General features: G+C 61.3%; 1 protein-coding gene across 4 annotated transcripts in view; it reads left to right on the top strand.

The window, feature by feature from the left end:
• SLC12A7 (solute carrier family 12 member 7) overlaps nucleotides 1-22,672 on the top strand; it is a 68,915-nt gene that overhangs the window by 9,462 nt on the left and 36,781 nt on the right. For 2 of the 4 annotated variants that reach the window (XM_068535110.1, XM_068535109.1), the window contains exon 1: nucleotides 15,786-15,958. The exons of the other annotated variants lie outside the window; for them this stretch is intronic. In XM_068535110.1, coding sequence (XP_068391211.1) covers nucleotides 15,835-15,958 — 124 coding nt within the window. In that variant the 5' untranslated portion in view covers nucleotides 15,786-15,834. Of the gene's footprint in view, nucleotides 1-15,785; nucleotides 15,959-22,672 lie in introns of those variants that run through there. 4 annotated transcript variants of the gene reach the window in all.

Genomic DNA, 22,672 nt, shown 5'->3' with positions numbered 1-22,672 from the left:
CTCAGAGGCTCCTCCTCCAGATGCCAGACCCCGGGCCGGGGAGCCTGACCTGGGGCTGGGAGCTCTCACTCCTGTGGGAGCACCTCTGCGGCGTAATTATTCTCCAGTTTGCAGGTCCCCCCGCCCCGGGGTATGGGATCTGGTCATATCGCTAGTGCGCCGTTCCCGCCGTCTCGCTGGGTTTCTTCCTTATGCCCTTGGGTGTGGAGTATCGTTTTGAGTAGACCCAGTCTTCTTTACTGACGTTGTTCAGCGGTCAGTTGTGATTTTGGCGTGCTCGCAGCTCGGGTCCTTCCGCTGCACCGTCTTGTCTCTGACCCTAGAGTGATTTTAGGACATGGTGGTGCCCCCAGGCCCTGGCGGGAAGGAGGCTGGGACCTCGCTTAGCCGGAGGGGCCTGAACGGGCGGAGGAGCCACGCAGGGGAGGGGGCGTCGGGACAACCTCAGGGAGTGGGGAGACGCCCGAGGGGTAGTCCGGAGAGTGGACCGCGTCTCCGGGAAGAGAAGGGAAAGAGGAGAAATCAGGTCGGCGCAGCAGGCTGAGTGGACGGTGCCGGCACACCATTCGTCCCTAAATCTTCACCGTCGCTCTTGGGAAGCTGCGCCCAGGTGCCCGCCCGTGTGCCCAGGAGGCCTGGCTGCGGCTCGGGGCCGGAGTCCGGCCAGGGCTCAGCTCGGCTGCCATCCGCCCAGAGTGGACGTGGCGCTGAGGGTGGCGGCCCCAGGCGGCACCTGGTTACGGGCGAGGACGGCGAGGTGAGAGAGGGCAGGGACGGTCCCCGACCCGGAGCAGGAGCGGAGACCCTAGGCTGGCCGCCTCTGCTGTCCTCAGGGCCTAGGGTGACCACTGACGAGCGGGTTGGCCATCTGGGGCTGTGTGTGTCCCGAGGCTGGCGAGAGGGGTCGTGAGTTTCCAGAACCTTCCACGTGTGGAGCCGACACTGGCCTCCTCCTCAGCCCTGCAGCAGGGCTCCAGCGCTGAGGGCGGCGTCCAGGCCCTGGGCATGCAGGTGACCGTCGGGCGGGTAACGGGACAGCCGGTAAGGGTCGGGGAGGACCGCGTGGATGGGGGCTCCGAGTCACACCTGGTCCTGCTGCCCCAGCCTGTTTCCGTGGGAGCTGCCTTGTCCTCGGGTCTCCCTGGGCCGCTGTCCTCCATGCCAGGCCCTGCTGGTCACCCCTGTCTCCTCTCAGATCCTGCCAGGAGGCCGGGGGTCTGGGGAGGAGTTCCAGAAGGCCGCAGTCCCACCTCCTGTCCTTACTTACTCCTGGGCCCTCCCCTTCCTGCCGACCCCCCAGCTCATCTCAGGGTGTCTCCCCCCGCCACCCCGGCTCCCAGACCACCCTCCCTGGACAGATGCCTTCCAGGCCCCTGGCCCCCGCCATCTGGCTCCCTGGCCTGCACTCCTCAGACTGGCCTGGGGGTTCCCCTTGGTGAGAGGAAGCAGTGACCAGGGCCCTTCTGAGCTCCGCCTCCCCCATGCCAGGCTGGGCCGTGTCCCCTCCCGGCCCCCTCCCCTGTCGCCCCTGGTGGCCCTCGTCCTCTGCCTCCCCCCGTCCCCAGGCGTCCTGGAAGCCCAGGGTTCTCTACTGGTGCCCGTCCAGGTGTGTCCGAGGCTGCAGGTCCAGGGACAGGCGGAAGCCTCTCCCCTTCTTCCTGCTGTCGACGCGAGGGCACCGGGCAGAAGTCTGGGCAGGTTTGGGGGGGTGGGAGCCCTGAGCCGAGCCCCTCCCTCCCTCACTTCCCGCCAACCTCCGCTATCCTGCCCCTTGAAGTTTCCCCTGACGCCACAGAGGTCCCTCGGACTGGCGCTCACTGAGGAGGGGGCACCTCCTCGCGGCCAGCCTCCCCCGGGGGCCCCGCGGGTCTCCTGGCGGGAGCAAGTGCCGTGGCCTCTGGAGGGTTCTGGAGCTGCCAAAGCTGGCCACCTTGATGGGGCAGCAGAAGGTCACCAGACTAGACGTGTGTAGACCAAACAGGTGCAATTTTCGGTGATTTTCACTCTATTTTCTGAACCACATCGAGAAATAAAGTCATGGAGGTAACATCAAAGGCTTCCTGGGCTTTTTAACTTTCCTTTTCAGGGGAAAATAGCATCGGGTGCCCTGGACTGCCCTGGCGTGGACGTCCCTCCCACGTGGGCTGACCCGCCTGCAGGCTCGTGGCCCAGGAGTCGGGTGACAGGGAGCAGCACAGATTCCCAGCCTCTGACGACAGCCAGACGTCTTTTCCTTCTGAATCACCTGGTTTCGGGGCAGAGGAATAATGCAGCGCCGTGGAAGCGGGGCTGTCTGGCATTTGTGAATGTAATCCCAGCCGGGATCTTTTATTTCCTTCCAATTTAATCATGTCACTTACACCCCACCAGAGTCAGGCTGTAACTTTCCCCCAAGACAATGACTCCTGGGCGCTCTCATGTTTATTCTGTGGCAGTTTTGGAGGCCCTGGCCCGGCCCTGGATCGAGGCCAGTGGCGTTTGGGGTGGAGGCGGCCAATGCCAGCGGGCACCTGGAGGCCACCCCCTCCCCACCGCTGGGGACCCTGGAGGTGAATCCATAATGTCTTCTTACCATCCGTATCAAATTCTTAAAACTACTGCAACAAATGATACAAACTGGTAGCGTAAAGCAATACAAATGTGCCCTCGCGCAGTCTGGAAGCTGCGAGTCCTAAATCAAGGTGTGCGCTCCCTCCAGAGGCTCCGGGAGGACCTTTCCCACCTGGTCCAGCTCCCAGGGCTCCAGGTGTCTCTGGCTTGTGGCTGCATCTCTCTGCCCTCTGCCTCTGTTGACGCTTGACCTCCTGCCCTGTATCTCTCCTCTGGTGTCTTCACATCTCTCTTACAGCCACCAGTTGTGCTGGATTAGGGCCACCCTAACCCCTACCACCTAACCTTAACTCACTTGCCTCTTCAATGACCCTATTCCCAATATGGCCAAGTTCACAGATGTTGGGTATTAGGGCATCAGCGCATCTTTGGGGGACCCAGTTGGACCCACCACACTGCCTTTGTCATTTTCGCAGGCTCTGCTGTGCTGACCACCTTTTCTCACACGTTTTGCTAGGCTGTATTTTCATTATCATTTAATTCAAAATATTATCTGCCTTCAACTGTGGCTTCTTCTCCAGCACATGGGTTTCTTGGAATGAGCTGCTGAGCTGCAGGCACCTGGGGGTCCCCATTACTTCTCAGGCTGATTTTCTGCACGTGTCTCTGGGGTCCAAGATGCGGCTCTATTATTTCACTCTTTGAAATCAGTTGAGATTTGCTCTATGGTGCAGACCGTGATCCGTTTTGCTTACTGTTTTAGTGAATTTGGGGAGAATGGGGGTCTGCGGTTGGTGGGTGCGTGTTCTGGAATCTGTCAGTTAGGTCAGTCTTGTTACCTGCGTGGTTCAAATCTTTATCTCTACAGCTTTGGGATTTTTTTTGGTCCACTTGTCCCATCGTTAGAGAGGCATCTCAGGCTCTCTGTCGGAGTGAAGTGTCTCCTCGTTTCCTCTGTCACCCTGCCGTGTGGGGCTCTGTCACGAGTGCAGGGGTCGGGGGCTCCCCTCCCAGTGGGCCTCCCTCCACCGCCTTCTTTGGTGTCAAGTATGTATTTTTTACTCCTGTGCTGTCTCCCGTTAGCTGGTCAGTCACACGTCCTCCTGTTCTTGGTGGTGTTGCTTGTTCGGGGAAATTAGCACTTTCCACACAGCCCAGGAACCCAGGACTCCCCCCACCTCTTGGGTGCCATTGCTTGTGTTTAACCCACCGATGTATTTAAGGTTTTGCGCGTTTAAACACTGACCCCATGGCCGTTGCTGGCTTCTGCGGTCCACGTTCTGGCCCATTTCCCTATGTCCTTATGCTTCGGTTATTCTGTGTTTTCTGTGCTTCTGTTGAGAACCTTATTCTAGCTGCCTTCAGCTTGGGAAGAACTTTCTGAGGTTTTGCTTGTCTGGAGATGTCTTTATTTTGCCTTCCTTTTTTCAAATTGAAGTATAGTTGATTTACAATGTTGTGTTAGTTTCAGGTGTACAGCTCACCCACATGTGAACACACACATACACACATATATATTTTCTTTTTCAGATTCTTTTCCCTTGTGGGTTATTACAAAATACTGAGTATAGTTCTCTGTGCTATACAGTAGGTCTTTGTCGTTTATCTATTTGATATATAGTAGTGAGTACATGTTAAATCCCAAACTCCAAATTTATCCCTCTCCCCGCTTCCCCTTTGGTAACCATAAGTTTGTTTTCTATGTCTGGGGGTCTGTTTCTGCTTTGTAAATAAGTTCATTTGTATCTTTTTTTTTAGATTCCACATATAAGCAATATCATATGATATTTTTCTTTCTCTGACTTACTTCAGTTAGTATGACAATCTCTAGGTCCATCCATGTTGCTGCAAATGGCATTATTTCACTCTTTTTTATGGCTGGGTAGTATTCCATTGTGTATATGTGCCACATCTCCTTTATCCACTCCTCTGTCGATGGACACTTAGGCTGCTTCCATGTCCTGGCCATTGTAATTAGTGCTGCAGTGAACATCGGGGTGCAGGCATCTTTCCTTCTCAACTACCGCATTTGCTGGCGTGGGCACCTGGCGGGCAGCCGCTTTCCCTGGGCACCTTAAACACTCTTCCTGTCCCCTCTGGCCTCGTCCCTCCTCTGACTGCCTCCCAAGCTGAAGTTGCACGTCTTTTCTGGTTCTGCTTTTTTGACGTGCATCCCCTTTCCCCTCGGGAGCCAAGTGTAGCTGTCAGACGGTCTCATCCCTGATGTTATTTTTCCTCTGTGCTCAGCACTCCTTTGTATCACACAGTTTGGCCCCTGGACTTTGTCTCTGGGAGGATCGTGCTCTTGCATTGGGCACAGGTTGACTTGGCGGATTCTGAGTGACCTTGGCCTTCAGTGGCAATCAGAGCTTATTTTTAAAACGTATTTTTAACTCATTGCCCTGAGAAAATAGAAATTAGTGGCTTGCAGCATTTACACACAAAAAGCTGTTCTCTGTAAATGCAGGATGTAAGTTATTCTTACTAGCGCAGCCCTCTCTGCTCTCACAGATTCAAGCCAAATATTTAAGGTTTAAATGAGGTAAACTGAGAGATAGTTATCTAACTCAGAAACTGTTAATCAAACATACTTGCCTTCTCCATGTCCTGGCTACTGTAAATAGTGCTGCAATGAACATTGTGGTACATGTCTCTTTTTGAATTATGGTTTTCTCAGGGCATAGGCCCAGTAGTAGGATTGCTGGGTCATATGGTAATTCTATTTTTAGTTTTTTGAGGAACCTCCATGCTGTTCTCCATAGTGGCTGTATCAATTTACATTCCCACCGACAGTGCAAGAGGGTTCCCTTTTCTCCACACCCTCTCCAGCATTTGTTTGTAGATTTTTTGATGGTGGCCATTCTGACCAGCGTGAGGTGATCCCTCATTGTAGTTTTGATTTGCATTTCTCTAATAATTAGTGATGTTGAGCATCTTTTCATGTGCCTCTTGACCTTCTGTATGTCTTCCTTGGTGAAATGTCTATTTAGGTCTTCCGCCCATTTTTTAACTGGATTGTTTGTTTTTTTGGTATTGAGCTCCATGAGCTGTTTGTATATTTTGGAGATTAATCCTATGTCTGTTGTTTCATTTGCAAATATTTTCTCCCATTCTGAGGGTTGTCTTTTTGTCTTGTTTATGGTTTCCTTTGCTGTCCATCGACAGATGAATGGATAAAGAAGATGTGGCACATATATACAAGGGAATATTACTCAGCCATAAAAAGAAACTAAATTGAGTTATTTGTAGTGAGGTGGATGGACCTAGAGACTGTCAATACAGAGTGAAGTAAGTCAGAAAGAGAAAAACAAATACTGTATGCTAATGCATGTATATGGAATCTAAAAAAAAAAAAAAGAATGGACTGATGAACCTAGTTGCAGGGCAGGAATAAACAGGTAGACATAGACAATGGACTTGAAGACAGTGGGTGGGAGGGGAAGCAGAGGCGAAGTGAGAGTAGCATTGACATGTATACACTACTGAATGTAAAATAGCTAGCTGGTGGGAAGCAGCCGCATAGCACAGGGAGATCAGCTCAGTGCTTTGTGACCACCTAGAGGGGTGGGATAGGGAGGGTGGGAAGGAGACGCAAGAGGGAGGGGATATGGGGACATGTGTATGCATATGGCCGATTTGCTTTGTTGTGCAACAGAAACTAACACAGTATTGTGAAGCAATTATACTCCAACAAAGATCTATTTTAAAAAAAAAGACACACTTCCCTTCTCTCTCTCTCTTCATGGAGCAGAAGAAAGCCAAGAAAAGCAGGTGGGTTTGGTTCAGTTTGCCAAGCATATTTGAAGTTTAAAGCCTGGGGTGGCGGCTCAGCCTGCTTGGGAAACGTTTGGCAGAATCGGCTGCAGCCAGGTCTGTGTGTCCGCGGCCCCCAGACACGCACACGTGCGTCCCTCAGAGGTTCCTGTGCGGAGGTCTCAGCCCAGAGCCATGCGGGGCCCCAGCCTGTGGGCGGCAGGTCCTCTCCCTGGGCCTCAGGACCGTTGGTGTGACCTTGGGACAGGTCCCGGTCACTTTATCTGTGCTGTGGGTAATAATAGGATAGAAATCACTGCCCTGGGCACTGGAGGGTGACCTGCTTATCTCTGGGCTTCAGCAGCTGTTTAATTTAAAAGATTGTAAAGTATTTTTGTCTCAGTGAGTCTGGCACATGCCACCAAATGTAGCAGGTCAGTGAGTCTGGCGCATGCCACCAAATGTGGCAGGTCCAGGGAGGCATCCAATAGAGGGGCAGCCCTTCCCCTCCAGCCATGGAGATGCCGCCTGTCTCCTCCCGGGGCCGGGGAGGCATGTGTGTGCACCTCTGTGTGATTCCTTACACAAAGGAGAACATAGTTCAGATGCTCGTGTTTCTTACTTAGATACATACCCCGGACAGTGTTCCCCACCACTCTATGCAGGGGAAAGCATGCACTAAAGCAGATAGTCAAGAGGTGGAAGCAACCCAGGTGTCCATCGATGGATGATGGACAAACACAATGTGGTCCATTCAGACCATGGACTACGCTTCCGCCTTCAGAGGAAGGACATTCGGACGCAAGCTGCAATGGGAAGAACCGTGAGGGCTCTGCTGAGCTGGCCGGGAAGGGACGGGCACCGTGCCTGTCCCCTGTGTAAGGACCAGGGGGAATCAGGTCCAGAGAGACGGAGACCAGGGTGGCGGGCCCCTGGGGCCGGGGAGGGGGCGGGGAGCTAGGGTTTAATGAGTTTCGGTTTTGCAAGATGATGAAAAAGTCCCAGAGATGGAGGCGGTGATGGCCGCACACCCACGTGGTGAAAGGTGGAACCGAGGCACAGAGCTTATGTGAGTGAGCACGGATCTGAATCTGGCAGAGTGTGAGGGCCCCACCCGCTAGGAATGGGGGGCTTTTGTGGAGACAGCGGGGCGACTTGATGGGCCTCAGCCTGGGTGTGGCTCCTTGGGGAGCCCCCTCTCCGGGACGGTGGCTCTGTGTGACGGGGGCTCTCGCGCTTGCTGCTCTGACTCTGGCTGGGCTTCTGTTTGACGCTTAGGCCACCAGGGCACCAGAGTCACCCCACGTAGTGGCCTCCGGGATTAATTATGGTTGCCAGTGTGAGTGTTCCTGATGCCACTGGGCTGTCACTCAATTACAGTTAAAATGGTTAACTTTATGTTATGGGTATTTTACCGCAATTAAACAAAATCCATTTTTTTGGAAAGGGAAAGAAAAGCTGAAAGGAGTAGACGGTTTGATGCGTTTCTGGGCCTGCTGTTAAAGGCAGGCCTGGCAGCAGCCGTGGCCTGGGCCACAGCCCAAGGTCCCCGCTGACCTAGGGTGACGCTTGGCGGGTTCGAGGCTGCACCCCAAAACCTCAGCTGGTCCTTACCAGGCCTGCGAGGGGGTCAGAGGTGGACGCTGTGTCTGCCCGGTGACGGACTCCAGGCTGACCCAGTGACCCAGTGGCCCTCCCCCATGGGGGCTTGGGGAGAGGGGAGCCACGTGGCTGCCGTTCCTGAGAGACAGAGTAGGGACGCTGGGACCAGAGGAGCCAGGACGGCGCAGCCCCACCCCGGCCACAGGGCTGTAGTGCCCGACGCTCAGCCTTCCTGAGACCCCTCAGGAGCTTGTAGGAGTGGGGCGTGAGGCGGGGGCCCCGCCCAGGACTGCCGCGGGGACCCAGAGGGTGTCCCCCGCTGAGCACGGTGAGCCCAGAAAGGGTGGGAAATAACAGAGGCTGCGGCTGGGCTGGGGTGGCAGGGGTCTCACCTCTGAGACAGCACCTGGCCTGCTTCCTGGCCCACCAGGCAGGGAAGTCCCCTGAGGAGGCTTAGAGGCCCTACTCAGCTGCCCCGGGGTTGGGAGTCTGGGGCTCAGACCCCCAGGTGACCAGCGACATGCCTTGAGCAGACGCTGGCCAGAGGAAGGCAGACGTCCTCCCAGCCCGCGTCTTCCGTTTTCCCCGTCCACACAGCGCTCAGCGCAGCCGGCGGCCTCCTGTGCGGCCCCCATGCCACAGCCCGTCCAGGGAGATGCCTGCAGTCTGCTCCCCTCGGGCCTGGGCCCCAAGCTGGCACCACAGGGCCTCCCCATGCCGCTGCCCCCTCCATCCGCCTGCTGCCCGGGGCCTCCTTCCCCCAGGGACCACTCCTCGTGCCCTGTGCTTGGTCCACCTCCGTCCTCCAGCCTGGGGACTCGCCTCCCAGACCAGATGGACCTGCTGGTTCGCGCTGTGTGTCCAGCCTCGGCTGCAGTGCTGGGGGATGGAGCGTTGAGCTGATGAGGGAACTGGTCAGTGAAGGAGCCCACGCTTCCCCCAGAGCCTTGTGACCCCCACCCTCTCACGGCCCCCGTCAGGGACACCACTGCCCCGGCCCCTCCCAGGCTGCGTGTGCATGTAGCTGTCCTTCCCTAGGAGAGCTTGCACTGGCTCCCGAGGACACCCGTGGATGTGCGGCAGGGTTCACCCCTCGGGGCCAGGCGAGGTCCCGACGACAGCGGGCTCACGTCCAGGAAAGGCACAGCCCCGTCCCAGCCCCCATAGGCTGTGTGACATCTAGCAAGTCACACAGCCTCTCTGGGCCCCACAGAACGAGTGTCTTTATTGTGCCCGCGGTTGGTTGTCTTTTTTCTTTCTCCGTGATTAGTTGAGGTCACCTGCACGAAGACTCAGAGCAGCCCCTGACTCAATGAGTATCAGGGAAAAGCCCTGCTGGGGGCTTGTGGGCCCTTGGGGCCTGGACGCCGGCCTCCACCCTCCCCAGGAGGCTGTGAGCTACTTGAGGGGAACAGGCGTCATGCTCTGACTGTTTTGGTGAACTCAGCGCCCGCCCCCATCAGGGCCTCCTGCCGGCTGGGCTAAGCAGACCGTTGTCTGGGGACCGAGGCACCTCTGATGGGGGTGTGCCAGCCAGACGGGGCTCCGATGCCGGGCAGACGGCTTTGTGATTTAACAGGTGTTTGCTGGCTGCTCTTTCCTTGTTGACAGAAGGTCGGGACAGAAGCTGCCAGGAAGATGAGGGATGCGGACCTGCCGTGATTCAGGGGTGCGGTGACAGCACTCCAGGGGGGTGGCAGCCGCGTTCTTCCCTGCGAGTTGCAGACGGGGCTGGATGCCACGGGTCGGTTTGAGCCTGATTCTGACTCAGAACACCCCTCGGAGCCCTTCTGTCTTTCTCCTGTGAGGGATGCACCCACCATGCCACGCCCTGAGCGTTCTGTGCCCAGGGATGCCCGCGCAGCCCCATCCAGGTCAGAGCGGGGCCCAGTCTGCACTCCAGACGCGCCTGCCTGCCTGCCTGGGAGCTGCCATTCTGGCACCTGTCCATGCGCTGGTCTTCCTGCCCTGGAGCGCCTGGTGGGCAGGGTGGTGCGGCCTCCTCTCGTCCCAAGGCCGCGCGCATCCCACCCGATGCACACGCCCTCCCGTTTGCCCGTCGCTGTTGATGGACATGTGCGTTGTTCACAGCCGGGCCGACCCGATGGTGCTGCTGGGACCGTCCTGGGGTGTCTCTGGTGCACACACGTTGCTGGGTGGTGACGGAGCCGGTTTTACATGCCCGGCGTGTCAGGAAGTCCCCACGTCCTGCCCTGGCCCGCACCGGGCCTTCCTGCGGTGGTGGGTGGACCCCGTCCCTGGAGGGGCTGCCTCACCTCCACTGTGGAGTCCACGCCCCCCCTTCTTTTCTCAGTGGTCCTTATACAGTCCGGACAGGCCTGGGTCGGTAACACGGCTGGCAGCTGCCTTGGGCTCTGGGGCCACTTTCCTGCCCCTGATGGCGTCCCTGAGGAGCAGTGGCTGATGCTGCTGAAGACCACGTCGCTTCCTTTCATGGAGCGTTCCAGGCCACGAAGGAGTCCCCAGCCATCACTTCTGTGTACTTCTGTGTTCACGAAGGAGTCCCCAGCCATCACCTTTGTGTACTTCTGTGTTCACGAAGGAGTCCCCAGCCATCACCTTTGTGTACTTCTGTGTTCACGAAGGAGTCCCCAGCCATCACCTTTGTGTACTTCTGTGTTTCGCAGCCCTGACTTCAGGCTGTGCTCCTGCAGGCCTCGGGCCTCCCCGATGGCCTCACGGGATGGCCAGCCCAGGGGCCGCCCCACAGGGAGCCGTGGGAGCCAGCCAGGTGGCCAGGCTCCCTGCAGCCCCAGAGAGACGCACGGCACTCTGAGGGGTGAAAGGGGAGCCTGGCCACCACATCAGCAGAAAGGGCCCACGTCGACCCCAGTGCCACGTGGTGGAACCTGACGGCTTTCAGTGGGACCGCAAGGCTGGGAACCACCTGCACGTGTGCCAGGCTGGCGTGGACAGGATTTTGGAGGGAAGACAGAGCAGCAGAGGGGAGCCATTGGGCCTGAAGGGAGGTCAGAAGCATTAGAGCCTGAAGCTGGATGCTCCCGCCCCCCCAGCCCCTGCCCCGTCCTGGCACAGGAAGCCGGGGCCGGCCCATCCTGCCCATCCTGGAAGTCCCTGGGGAAGTCCAGAGGGGGTGGCTGTGTCCCTTCCCTGCACCCTGAGATGTGGCCTCCTGGGGAAGGGTGGGAGGACCCCTGCCAGCGCCCTGAGCCATCTCGGGCCTGGGGGTGTGTGGCAGGGGAGCCCAGGGGGCTGGGGGCTGGCGCGGAGATGGCAGGGTGGGTGAGATGCGCGGCCTGGACCCCTGATGCCCTGAGAGTCCCGGCTGTTCCTGAGGCTGGGACTGGCTGCTGGCGCCCTGGCGCACTTGACCATGGGTGAGACGGGCAGCGTGGTAGCTGTACGTGGGCAGGAGTGGACGGGAGACAGTTTCACACGCGCGCATTGCCAAGCAGAGGCATGCGCCTGCTCCCAGCGTTTCCGTGGAGCTGACGGCCCTCGGGGGTTCTGGGGAGCACCGTGGGGTGCTGGCGAGGGCCCTGGGCATCTGGGCTCCGGCTGTGGCCCCCAGGACAGGGTTGGGGAAGGCGGCGGCGGTGACCGTGGGTCTGGCCTTTGCATCCCCGGATCCCAGTTGCTTGAAAAACGCTGTGCTGTCAGTGGTGCTTCCTTCAGCATCCCTGGTGAGACTTAAAATGTCCTGCGAATCAGAGAACGAATTCTTGAAGCTCGCCTAGAAGGCCTTCGCCTCCAGCACGTATGGTCTCAGGTGAGGAGGAGCATTTGTACTTTCCCAGGTTGAATTTTCACATGCCAGACTTTGGTTGCACAAAAACGGGTCAGGGCCCTCCTTGCTGGACCAGGTATAAAATGCGGCTGCACCCTCTTCCGGACCGTCCAGCAGGCGGGAAGGTCCGCCGTGCTCTTCTCTGACAATGGGGAGCCATCACTTCCTTTCTTCGAGAATTAAAACAATAGGGGCTCTGAGCACCGAGGCTGTGGGGTTCCCGGGAGCTGGGCCTGCCTCTCTCCCTGCCCCGCCCACGACTGATCGGACCCCGACTCTCTTCCCTGTAAACCAGGCCGAGGCTCGCCAGCTGCCCGGCCGCACCGGGAAGAACCCCCAGAAATGGTCGGCGTCTTCGGGGTTTCAGCTCAGTTCATTCTGAGTGCCGTTGTCTGGGGTCAACCTGTAGCCGGCGACTCACCCAAGTCCTCTCTGGCCTGTCCTGGGCCGTGTCCCACCTCCTCCCAGACCCGCTCTCTCTTTCCTGGTGGGAAGACCCCAGTCTCCGGCAGGAGACTCCCCGAGACCAGTCATGCCCAGAGCGGCCTTCTTTGGCCCTGGCTGGTGATCGAGTTTGTCCGGTTGTCTGAACATTCCACGGGGTGACTGCCGAGAGTCCTGCTGGGTCTGGCCGGGTCGGCTCGCTGTTTCGCTTAGCTTGGTCTGCTCTCCTTCCCTGCGGTTTTTGGAAAGCTCTTTGCAAAATCCTCAGGTTACAGGGAAAGGTTTCTCAGGGTGGGGGCTTCTCTCTTTTGTCAAGGGGCTCTGGGTCCTCCTGGTGGAACTCGGGCAGGAACCGGCTTCCCAGAGCTGTGCCCCCCAACCCCTACCCCCCCACCCCACCCATCCCCCACGCCCATCCCCCATCCCCTACCCCACCCCATCCCCATCCCCCAACCCCCAACCCCTACCCACCCATCCCCCCACCCCACCCCCCTACCCCCATCCCCCATCCCCCACCCATCCCCCTACCCCACCCCCATCCCCCCATCCCCCTACCCCACCCCACCCCATCCCCCATCCCCCATCCGCCTACCTCACCTCTATGAGGTGCCCCAGACGGCCCGGTGGGGTCTCCCAGAGGGTGGGCCTTACAACTGGATCCCTGCCCTCTAGTGCTCAGGCCCTGTGCCTTCTGACCTGTGTATTCTTTTAACGTCACTTCCTTTTCTCCGCCCAGCAAGGTCTCTGGGGGGGAGGGGCGTTTGCTGGTGGGGGTCCCACCTGCACGTCTTCAGATGCCACCAGACAGGGACTTTTCGGGGAGGTGCTGCCCGCTCCTGTGTGTGCACCCCGATCCCGGAGGCGGAGGGGCAGGGTGGGCGAGCCTGGGGCATCCTGGCACCAAGAGTGGGCCACCCAGCCACCAGGCACATGATGTCCTGAGCTGGAGACAGGCAGAGCGGGGCCAGCTGGTGGCAGGAGGACATGGAGGGTGTGGAGACCGAGTTTCAAGATATGGCTGCGTGTCACTTAGAAACAAGGAACTTCTGTTTGTTTGTTTTGTTTTAATTGAAGTCCAGTTGATTTACAAACTTGTGTGAACTTCAGGTGTACAGCAAAGTGATTCAGTTACACATATCTATATTCTTTTTCAGATTCTTTTCCATTAAAGTTTATTACAAGATATTGAGTATATTTCCTTGTGCTATACAGTAGGTCCTTGTCATTTATCTATTTTACGTGTAGTGAAACAAGGAACTTTATTTACCTAGAATTAAAAATTATTTTATTTTGAAAAATTCCAAACCTACAGAAAAGCACAAGAATAGTGCGAGAACCCACACTCACCCCAGTGATGTCCTTGACATCTGCCCTTGCCGTCCCGTCCACCCCTTCAGCCCTTTCACCTGCTGAGGGCTGGGTTTCGTTTGCTTCTCAGGTGACAATGACGTGATTCAGGAGCCAGGCCATTGTTATGCAGAACCCAGAGCCAGTTAGGTCCTGGGTAGGCGGCCTGGCCGCAGGGCCGCAGGGCTTCTGCGTGGGTGGGCCTTGGGTAAGCACAGCCAGAGCCCGGGGTGGGGGGCCTGGACTTGGGGCCACAGAGGGGGTCACAGTGGGGAGCTGGATGCAGGGTCACCTACAAAGGCTTCTGCAAGCTCAGCGCTGACTGCCACCGCAAGTTACTGCCACCTGTGGGGGGCAGTGGGGGTTGAGGTTTCATCGGCAGAGCCCCGAGGGCAGGGGGGCTGCCAGCCTCCCCACAGACCAGGGGTCTCAGCTCCGTCCAGCTGTGTTGGTGACCACGGGAGCGCATCAGCAAGTCCAGCCCCTTCGTTTTACAGATGAGGAGACCGAGGCCAGAGGCCAGGGGTCGTCGGCAGGGGCTGGGAGGGCATCTCCTTTCCTGTTCAGAGCCTGTGTTTGGTCCTCCAACTTCGCCGCCCAAGGTTCAGCTGCAGCCTCATCTTTCCGGGCTGGGCCTTGCTGTCCGGGAGGGTGTGCGGGGCCGGGTCGCGTGCGCAGAGGGCCCCACGTCCAGGGAAGAGGCCACAGCCCCGCTCTGAGCCACCGCATGGGGGGCAGACACGGGGTCCTTGTGGGTGACGTCAGGGAGAGGGTCTGTGCTCCGCCACCCCCTTCAGCGCCACATCCATCGCGTTGCCGGGCGACACTCCCATCTTCCCCAGGGAGCTGGTCCCTCCCCGGAAGGACATCTGGAAACGCTCCTGTCCTTTGGGGGCAGCCCTTTCCCCACCTTCCACACTGCTGACCTGGAGAGCCGCTGACGCCACCCAGCACCATCGCAGCCCTGATCTCTGCTGTCTGACACTGCTGCCCCTTCCACGGGCCTGCAGATCTCCCCTCGGCCCAGGGTGGTCTGTGACCATGGCCCAGGCCAAGGGCACCCCCGCCTCAGGAGGCTGGTGCTGCTGCTGCTGGGTGGGGCTGTTGACAGGGGAGCATTCACGGGGGTCCCAGGCCCTCCTTCTGCCAGGAGCCCGGGACAGAGGTGGGAGCCTGGGCCACCCTGCCTGCTTCTCTTGTCTTCTCTTGGAAGTGGCTTTTCGGATTTTGGTTTTCTGTGCGTTGGTTGTTGACGAGAACACAGTGCAGGGGAATGCGGATCCCTTCGATCCCTGCCCAGAGATATGCGTGGCCTCCCCTGCCTTCAGGCCCATAGAAACTCACATGCACTTTCAAACAGGATCAGAGTGTCTGATTATTCTGCTGCAGTATGTCGTGACCATTTTTGCCCACACCGCCTATATTTATGCCTTATTTTTGTAAAACTGTTTTGGGGTGATTCATTGCACCTAAATGCTACAACTTTTTGGGCTAATTTCTCTTTGATGGACGTTTGGACACAGATTTCCTATGTCTTTAAGAAACTACCAGGTGATGGCAGGTTACAAGGCAGGTGGCATCCTGGTGAGTGCCTAGCTCGGGTCTGGAGTCCCACCTTGTGCCTTCCCTGATCTGGCCTGCAAGCTTCCCTTCCCCGGGGGCCTCCCCAGACAGAACCTAGTGGGGTGGGGGCAGGGGAGGTCTCCCCCGAGCCGGCAGGGATGGGCCTGGGGTCCCCGGTGGGCGGGGTCCTGTCGCAGAGCCCTGGTGACTTGTGGCTACACGGTTGTGTCCGTTGTGGACCGGGCGCCCTGCTAACCGTGGCTCCCTTCAGCTGGAAGCGCTTCCCTAAACGAAGCGCTCGGTGAGCCTCAGTCAGGCAAGGGGGAGGGGAGACCAGACCTCAGGCGGGGTGGACAGTCCCACTCTCGGGGTGAGGGGGACAGTGAGGGCGGAGGGGGGTACAGTTGCGGGCAGGGGGATGGCCATAAGGGCGGGCGCAAGGGGGACAGACCGGCCAGAGGCCTGCTTGGGGCAGTGGGGGAGCGGGCCGTGCAGGAACCGAAAGTCAGCTGCTGTGGGCGGGGCGGCACTGGGGGTCTGGGGGCGCGGGCAGCGCCCGGGCGCAGGCTGGGGGAGCGTCCTCAGCGGAAGCAGCCCCGCCCCGGCCCATGGAGCGCAAACTTTTCCAGGGCTCGCGGGGAAAGCCAGGTGCGGTCACGTGGGGCGGGGCGGGGCGGGGCGGGGGTGGACCGCGCTGACCCCGCCCCTGCGCCCTAGTCCGGCCTCGTCGGCGGGAGCGGGCGGAGCTGCGCCGGGGCGTTCGGAGTGGCCGGGGCGCGCGGAGTGGCCGGAGCGCCAGGCGAGCCATGCCCACCAACTTCACCGTGGTGCCTGTGGAGGCGCGGGCGGACGGCGGCCAGGACGAGGGTCCCGAACAGACCGAGGCGCCGGGCCCCCCCGAGGGCGGTGAGCCCAACTGCCCGAGCCCGGGTGAGGGCGGCCGCACCTGCCCGCGGGACAAAGGCGGAGGCCGGGCTGCGCGGGGCTGGCGGCCGGGGGGAAGGAGAGGGGAGGGGAGGGGAGGGAGGGGAGGAGGGGGCGGCCCTGGAGGGAGGGGGTGGGAGGCCGCGGCGGAGGGGGTGGCACGGGTGGCAGGGAGGGGAGGGCGACCCGGACCGGGATGTCGCCCGAGGAAGGGGTGTGGGGCTGCTCTCCGCTCCTCCTCCCCGATTCCCGGCCCGCGCCTTCCTCTCACTCCGCACTAGTTTCCACCGCTTTGCCTGCTTCTGTGGTTCCCGTCTCACCGCCCCCCACTCCTGCCTGACAAGCCCCCTATCCCAGCTTAGTGGTGGAGGCACTGGGCAAGGGTTTCAGGGGCGGTGGGCCCTCCTCTGCTGCGCCCCCATGGTCCCCCCCCCCCCCCCCGGGGCCTAGGAAGCACCTTTCTCCCACTTGGGGTGGGCCCCTGGGGAGGTGTGAGATGCCCTGGGTAGCTATGGAGACCGAGGAGGGGCTCTTCCTCCGAGAGTTCCCAGGCCCGGTGACCCGGTGGAGTCCCCACCCGTGGTAAGGCTCCTGGGGCAGGAGCGCCTGGCTCCTTCCTTCCCAGCCACCTCTGCTTTGCTCGTCTCCGCTCTTGCGCGGTGGGGTAAAGGGCCGCCAGTCACATAAGCCCGGGTGACCCGGGACAGGCCCACGCTCTGTGGGGTCTTGAGCAGGAAGGAGTGCAGGTCCCTGCCGGGGCGGAGGAGGGGAGCTGTACTCAGGCTGAGGGTCCTCCTTGCCCATTTCGCTTCTGGAATCAGGTCTCTGGCACTTTCACTTTCTCTTGGTGCGGGGGCATCCCCAGGCCTGTTCCTCCATTATCTGGGCTCTAGGCCCGGGCTTCTCTGCAGCTGATAGGTTGGTCACCCTGAGTCCGCTGCTTCATCTGGGGCTCAGCGCCCCTCTAGAAATGGAGGGTCACTCTGCAGCGTTGGGGAAGAGGTGTCCTGCTCCAGGCAGGAAAGAGGGCGAGGTCAGTGGAGGCCACAGGTCCTGGCGCCTGGAGGCCGGGCACCCCTTGGGGGCAGCACGCTGTCCTAGTGGGCAGGGGCGGGTCGGCAGGGTCCCGCCCCGTCCCTCGGGTGCCCGCCAGCTTTCCTCTGCACGTGGGTGTGGGTGTGGGACTGGGCACGGCTGCCGACGGCTTGGAGGCTGAAACCAGGCCGGACTTGAAGGCAGAGTCCGTAAGCCCAGCCTTTCTCTCACTGCGGCTCTGACTAGCGCATCCCGGTGTGGCCTTTCTGGGTGAGCGGCGTTTCACTGGCCACCAGGAGCCATCGTGTCCTCGGGGACCCTCAGCCTTTCCGGGTGTGCGGCCCCCTGCCTGCTGGCTCCTTCTCGGACGGGCCTCGGTGGCTCTCTGTAAGCTAGGTGCCCCTGGGCCTGCGCTCAGGGCTGCCAGGAGGGCCGTGGTGTCGCCTGCCCGGCTGACCTCGAGCCCCCAGCCCGCCCTCAGTCCAAGGCTCTTGCTTTCTCAGCCGTAATCCCACTTCATTCCCTCTCCCGGCTCGTCTAGAACCCCCTTTGCCTGTGTGCTCTCAGAGGCAGGAGCACAGGCAAATGCTAAGTGTGGGCGTCCTGCGTGCTTTTCAACAAACCCTCTAGGGTCTGAGCTGCACCTGTGACGCTTAGATGAGTTGGCACAGAACTTCACCCTGGGAACCCCGTGTTCTTCACTCGTTCTCATGTTCCCTTAGAGGGACAGCCGCAGAAGACCTTGGGGAACTGGGCGGGGCCCCCTATGGGGTCACAGGCAGGCGTGCTGTTGCCTTTCGGGGTCTGCTCGGCTAGGTTCTGAGTTTTAACGCAAGCCGTCAGACCAGTCGGTGCCCAGAGAGGCCCTGTGATGGGCACCGCGTCGCCAGAGTGACGGGGGAGCCTGGGAAGCAGCCTCACACGCTGCTCAGTGGTGGGACAGTCCTGCAGGAGCCGGAACCGCTGGCTGGAGCCCCTTTGAAGACCCGCATGCGGGGCCCTTGCCCTGTGGTCCAGCTTGTGGCCACACCTGCTCGTCGCAGAGTCACTGAAGTTCCTTCCTGACTCTGTGGCTGGCCTTTGAACCTCCAGGGGGGCACCTGGCTTTCTGGGTGGGCCTCCCGGTGGTGCTGGTGAAGCAGGTTTGGGGATACCCTCCCGAGATGTACCTGGGGCTGTCGTGGAAATAGGGAGCGTGGGACGCCAGGGCGAGGGTGGGAGGGAGGTGAGGAGGGGCCAGCGCTCACGTCTGCAGGCCCACCTGGCTGACCCAGAGCTTGCTGGGACCAGCCTTGGTTGTGCCCGGCCTGAGGCTGAGGGCCTAGTCGGTGAGCCTGTGACACGGGGCGGCCGCCTGGGCTTCCTCTGGTCCCTGCGTCCAGGCTGGGCCTGCCGGGGAGCCCTGTTGTCAGCCTGTGAAGCCGGGGCCCGTTTCCTGGCTGTCGGAGGCTCTGGGCCTTCATCAGGGTGCGGTGGCCGATACCAAGTGTTGACCTTGAACTGCCCCTGCTGTTTTGACCTTGGCTGTGTCCGGTCGGCAGGCCCACAGTTGGTGCTTTAGAGCCGGGAAGGTGGCCTGCGGGCGGTGAGGTGGGGGTGTCCACGTGCACCCCCAGAGGGGTGGCGCCGACCCCACTGCCCTCCACCGCAGGGCCCGTGGGCTGGGCCCTGGAGGTCCACTGTCCCTGCCGGTCTCCTGCCCGTTCCTCCCCGGGAGCTGCCCTCAGCTCCGCTGGGGCTTCCTCTTCCTTTCTTGTTCCTCTTTTTGGATTCCTTTCCCGTGATTTCATGCTCTGCCGCTCAGGTCATGTGGGTCACGCGGGGGTCTGCTCTTGCCCCCTGTGAAGGGGACCCGCGCCCCCAGCCACTGACCCAGGCAGCTCTGGGAGCGTCACCTTTGTCCTGCGGGGCTCGGGGTCACAGGGAGCAGGCTGTGTGCCGATGCGTGTGCCCGCTGCCCTCGAGGGGCTGCTGCCGCTGGGGTGGCCAGAGCACAAGGCCGGGGCCCTGGGCGTTGGGACGTGAGCGCGGCCGGAGAGTGGGCCCAAGACAAAGCCTTGAGGTTCTGTCCTGCTGGGCCGAGGCCGCGGAGCATTGCTCCGTCACTGGGTCCAGGAAGGAAGGGATGCGTCATGCTGGCGCGGGGGACGTCTGAGCAGGAAGGGCAGGCGGTGCAGGCTGTCCGAAGGGCTGACCCCTGAAAATCGGTTGAACCTCATCCACTGAGGGAAGAGTGGACGGTGCTGTGTGTCTCCCGGTCCCCAGGGGCCCCAGGGGGAGAAGGGGTCCTCCGTTCTCCAGCAGCGCACAGGGCATCACCAACCAGCGGGCCCCTCTAAGTGCTGGAGCAGCAGGGAATTCCACTGCCCCCCAGCCCCCAAGAGGCGCCGGGCAGAGAGGCAGTTAATGCCCCAGGACGCTCGGCGCGGTGGCGCCTCCACATGCAAGCCCTGCTGGCCTCTGGGGCCCTCTCCTTGCCTAGCAGAGAGCCCAGCCAAGCCCACGGCTCCCCTCTGCCAGGGGCCGCCCAGGACACACACACCGGGCAGTCCTCCCGCCACCCCCAGACACACGCGCACGCACACACACACACAACAGGACAGCCCCACCCCAGCCGGCTCCGTGCCGCCCTTCTGTGGAATCCCCCTGGGCCAGCTCAGCACCCCATGGCGTCAGACCCTGACTCATTGCCCCGAGGCGCCTGTCTCAGGCCGGGCTCACCCCATCCCATCCCGGGGGCTGCATTTGAGGGAGCTGAATTTCTGGGGACAGGCTGCTGCTGGTCCTTGTTACCATCGGACAGCCTGCATCCCGCCGGTCCCCTCGTGCGGCCAGGCCCAACACAACCCAGGGACAGCCTTGGGCCTGAGTGCCCACGTCACTGGAGGTGGCGACACAAGCAGAGGGTCTGTCTGCAGGGCCTGCCACTCCGCTCTTGAGGCCACAGCCACCTTATGAACGGAGGCAGGTGGGTTCACCTGGGCAGAGCAGCTCCCCGTGACAGGGCCCCCACCGCACAGAGAGCGTGCAGCTCAGAGGCCCTCCTGGCTGGGCGGTCACACGGCCAGGGCATCAGAACCAGACGGCCCCGCAGCCCATGGTCTCCGCGTGGACCCCGTTATTTTCAAATAATTGATCCCACATGTCCCCTGCTTGGAGGTGGGCAGCGGGCTTACTCTCCGCTTGGTTGGGGGGGGGGATTCTCGCGGGGTCGTTGGGGGGTGGGGTGTGCCTAGAGAGGGTGAGGGGCCTTGTGTGGGCCCAGAGCCAGTCAGGGCCAAGGTCACCCAGGGTCTTGATTTCCTGCAGCTCAGGGCATCACGGACCGAGCAGGGGGCAGCCAGGATGGCCAGAGGCGTCTGCCAGGTCGGAGCCAGTAGGCGAGGGGGCTGCCCTCACTTGCCTGCCCCCGGGGAACCGGGCCGTGGAGGGAGGCTCTGCCCAGCAGGCCTGCGGCCACGGCCCTGAGCAGACCTGAGCAGGTCCTGGCACCTGACCGGGTGGCTGCTGGGTTGGCCCGGGCTCCTGCCCTGGGCGATGGGTGGCCTTGGGCCAGGGGTTCCTTCCCAGGGCCAGTGTCCTTGGGGCACAGCAGCGGGACTGTGGTTGGGCTCGGGGCGGAAATTGGAGGCACAGGCGGGTGGGAGGACGGTGCCGCTGGCTGGTCTCTGGGGGTCTCCCGTTCCCCCCTGAAGGGCCGCGCGTTGCTGGGCACGTGAGGCTGGAGGGCAGAGGCTGCCGTTTGGCCTAAGTGTTAACTGCCGTGCGCGCAGCCAGGTGCTTTTGGGGGCGCCCCTCTCGTAGTCAACTTTGCAGCAGTGCTGCTTGCGGGGAGCAGGCGTGTGCAAGCCGCTCTGGGAGCGTGAGGCCGGCCAGCGTGGCGGTCTGGGGCTGTCCGGGCTCCCTTCTGGGGGACCCTGGGGCAGTGCCGCCCGGCACACAGAGCAGAGCACAAAGGGTTACACCTTTCCTTTATGAGAAAGAGGGAACTCCCTCTTCAGAGCAGAGGTCTGGTCTGTGCAGATAAGCCTGCAGCTTCAGCAGGGCCAGCCGAAGAATGAGGCGCCCTGGCCCCCGGATCCATGGCCGCTCCTCCATCTGTGGTCCCTGGCGCCATGTCGGCCCTGGAGCCCCGTGCCGGGAGCGCTGGTGAGGGGCCCCGTCCAGGTGCCCCTGTGGCTGGGGGGTGGGGGTTTGCGGGGCCGTGCTCCTGGCCGGGAAGGGGGTGAACTGTCGGTGCCAGGTCTTGCCTGGGGCCTTGTGCGTCTGCGTGGCCTCGCTGCCCGCGCCTCTGGCAAGGCCCTGGGGCCCTGGCCTGGGTTTGTTTCCTCTTTCTTTCCTCGGGTGGTTTCTCCTTGAGAACACAATCGGGGAGGAGGTGGAAATTCTGTTTCTGAGCTTCGCGAGGCTTGGGTGGGCCCTGTGACCAGCTGCGAGTTTCCCGGGCTCAGGGTTGCTCTCGGGCAGAATCCCTGGCTCCATGTGCCCGTGGCGCTGGGGTCTCTGCTGGGTGTTGGGCTCCTGGGCCTGCGTTTACTGCTCGCAGTGAGAACTGCTTCCCGTCTGCCCAGCCTGCAGCCGGCCTGCAGCTGAGCCTGTCTGGGCGTCCGCGTGGTCAGCATGTGCCTGTGGCCTGGCGCCGTCTGCGAGGCGGGGGCACCCCACGAGTCCATGTGAGCGGGACGTCCCCCCAGGGAGATGGGGAGGCCTCGTGCGGGCCCCGCACCGTCCTGGGGGTTCTCCTTGTGCCCGTCTCCCTCTCCTGGAGCTGGCCTGTCCCAGAGGCGGCCGTGTCCTGGGCCCCGTCTGGTCACAGCGCCCACGGGTCAGGCCTGGGTTCTCAGGGAGGCTCTCGGGATGGTCACTGGGGAGGGATCATGTGGAGCCGAAATCAGAGTAGAGAAGCGCCAGATGGTTCTTGGGTTTCCTCTTCCCTCGGATGGAGGGTCTTGACCACAGCCAGACAGGAGCCTGAGTCGGTAACGGGAGCCGCCCCGGGAGGCTGGTGGGACTCCTGGCCGCCCACCTCCCGCCTTTGCCCCCGGCTGGGCCGGCCCTGCCGTCCTGAGCCCCTCCCCCCACCCCCAGGCTGGGGTCACGACCGCCAGTCCCCGAGGAGGGAGAGGTCGCATCAGCGGCAGACACCGGGGGGTGGCGGGGAGCCGGGTCCCCGAGCCCACCAGAGGCCCGCGCTGCCCAGGAGGGAGCACGTCCAGCCTGGGAGGGCAGGTCCTTTGGACGGACGGGAAGTCCCTGAAACACTTACTTTTCTGGAGAAGCAGCTCGCAGAGCTGTGGTCCCCAGCTGTGCCCCGTGTGCCTATGTGTGCCTGCACACGTGTGTTAACGTGTGTGTCTGGCTGGTTCCTCTGTGTTTGTGCCTCTTAGTAGCCGAGAATCCCGGTACTTTCCTTGTTGTCTCGACTGTGCGAGCGTCAGGTTTAAGGAGAAGGTGCCAGAGGTGGTGTCTTTGGCCCGACTGCTGGGCCGAGGCCCTGGGTTGGAGCAGTGAACGCCGGGGCGGTGGCCGTGGCCTTGGTCCGGGTTGAAGGGCGGCTGTGTCCCTCCAGTGCCCCGAGCCTTCCTGAGTCCTTGTCTGTGAGCGCCCCGGTCCTCGGTGTCGCCCAGGAGAACCCTCACCTCGGGCTGCGGGGTGGTGGGGGCAGGGGGCACACCTGGGCCAGGG

The sequence above is a fragment of the Eschrichtius robustus genome, chromosome 2 (genome assembly GCF_028021215.1).
Source record: "Eschrichtius robustus isolate mEscRob2 chromosome 2, mEscRob2.pri, whole genome shotgun sequence".
Lineage (NCBI taxonomy): Eukaryota > Metazoa > Chordata > Mammalia > Artiodactyla > Eschrichtiidae > Eschrichtius > Eschrichtius robustus.
The sequence above is the reverse complement of the archived record's forward strand: the minus strand, read 5'-3'. Positions and strand labels throughout refer to the sequence as shown.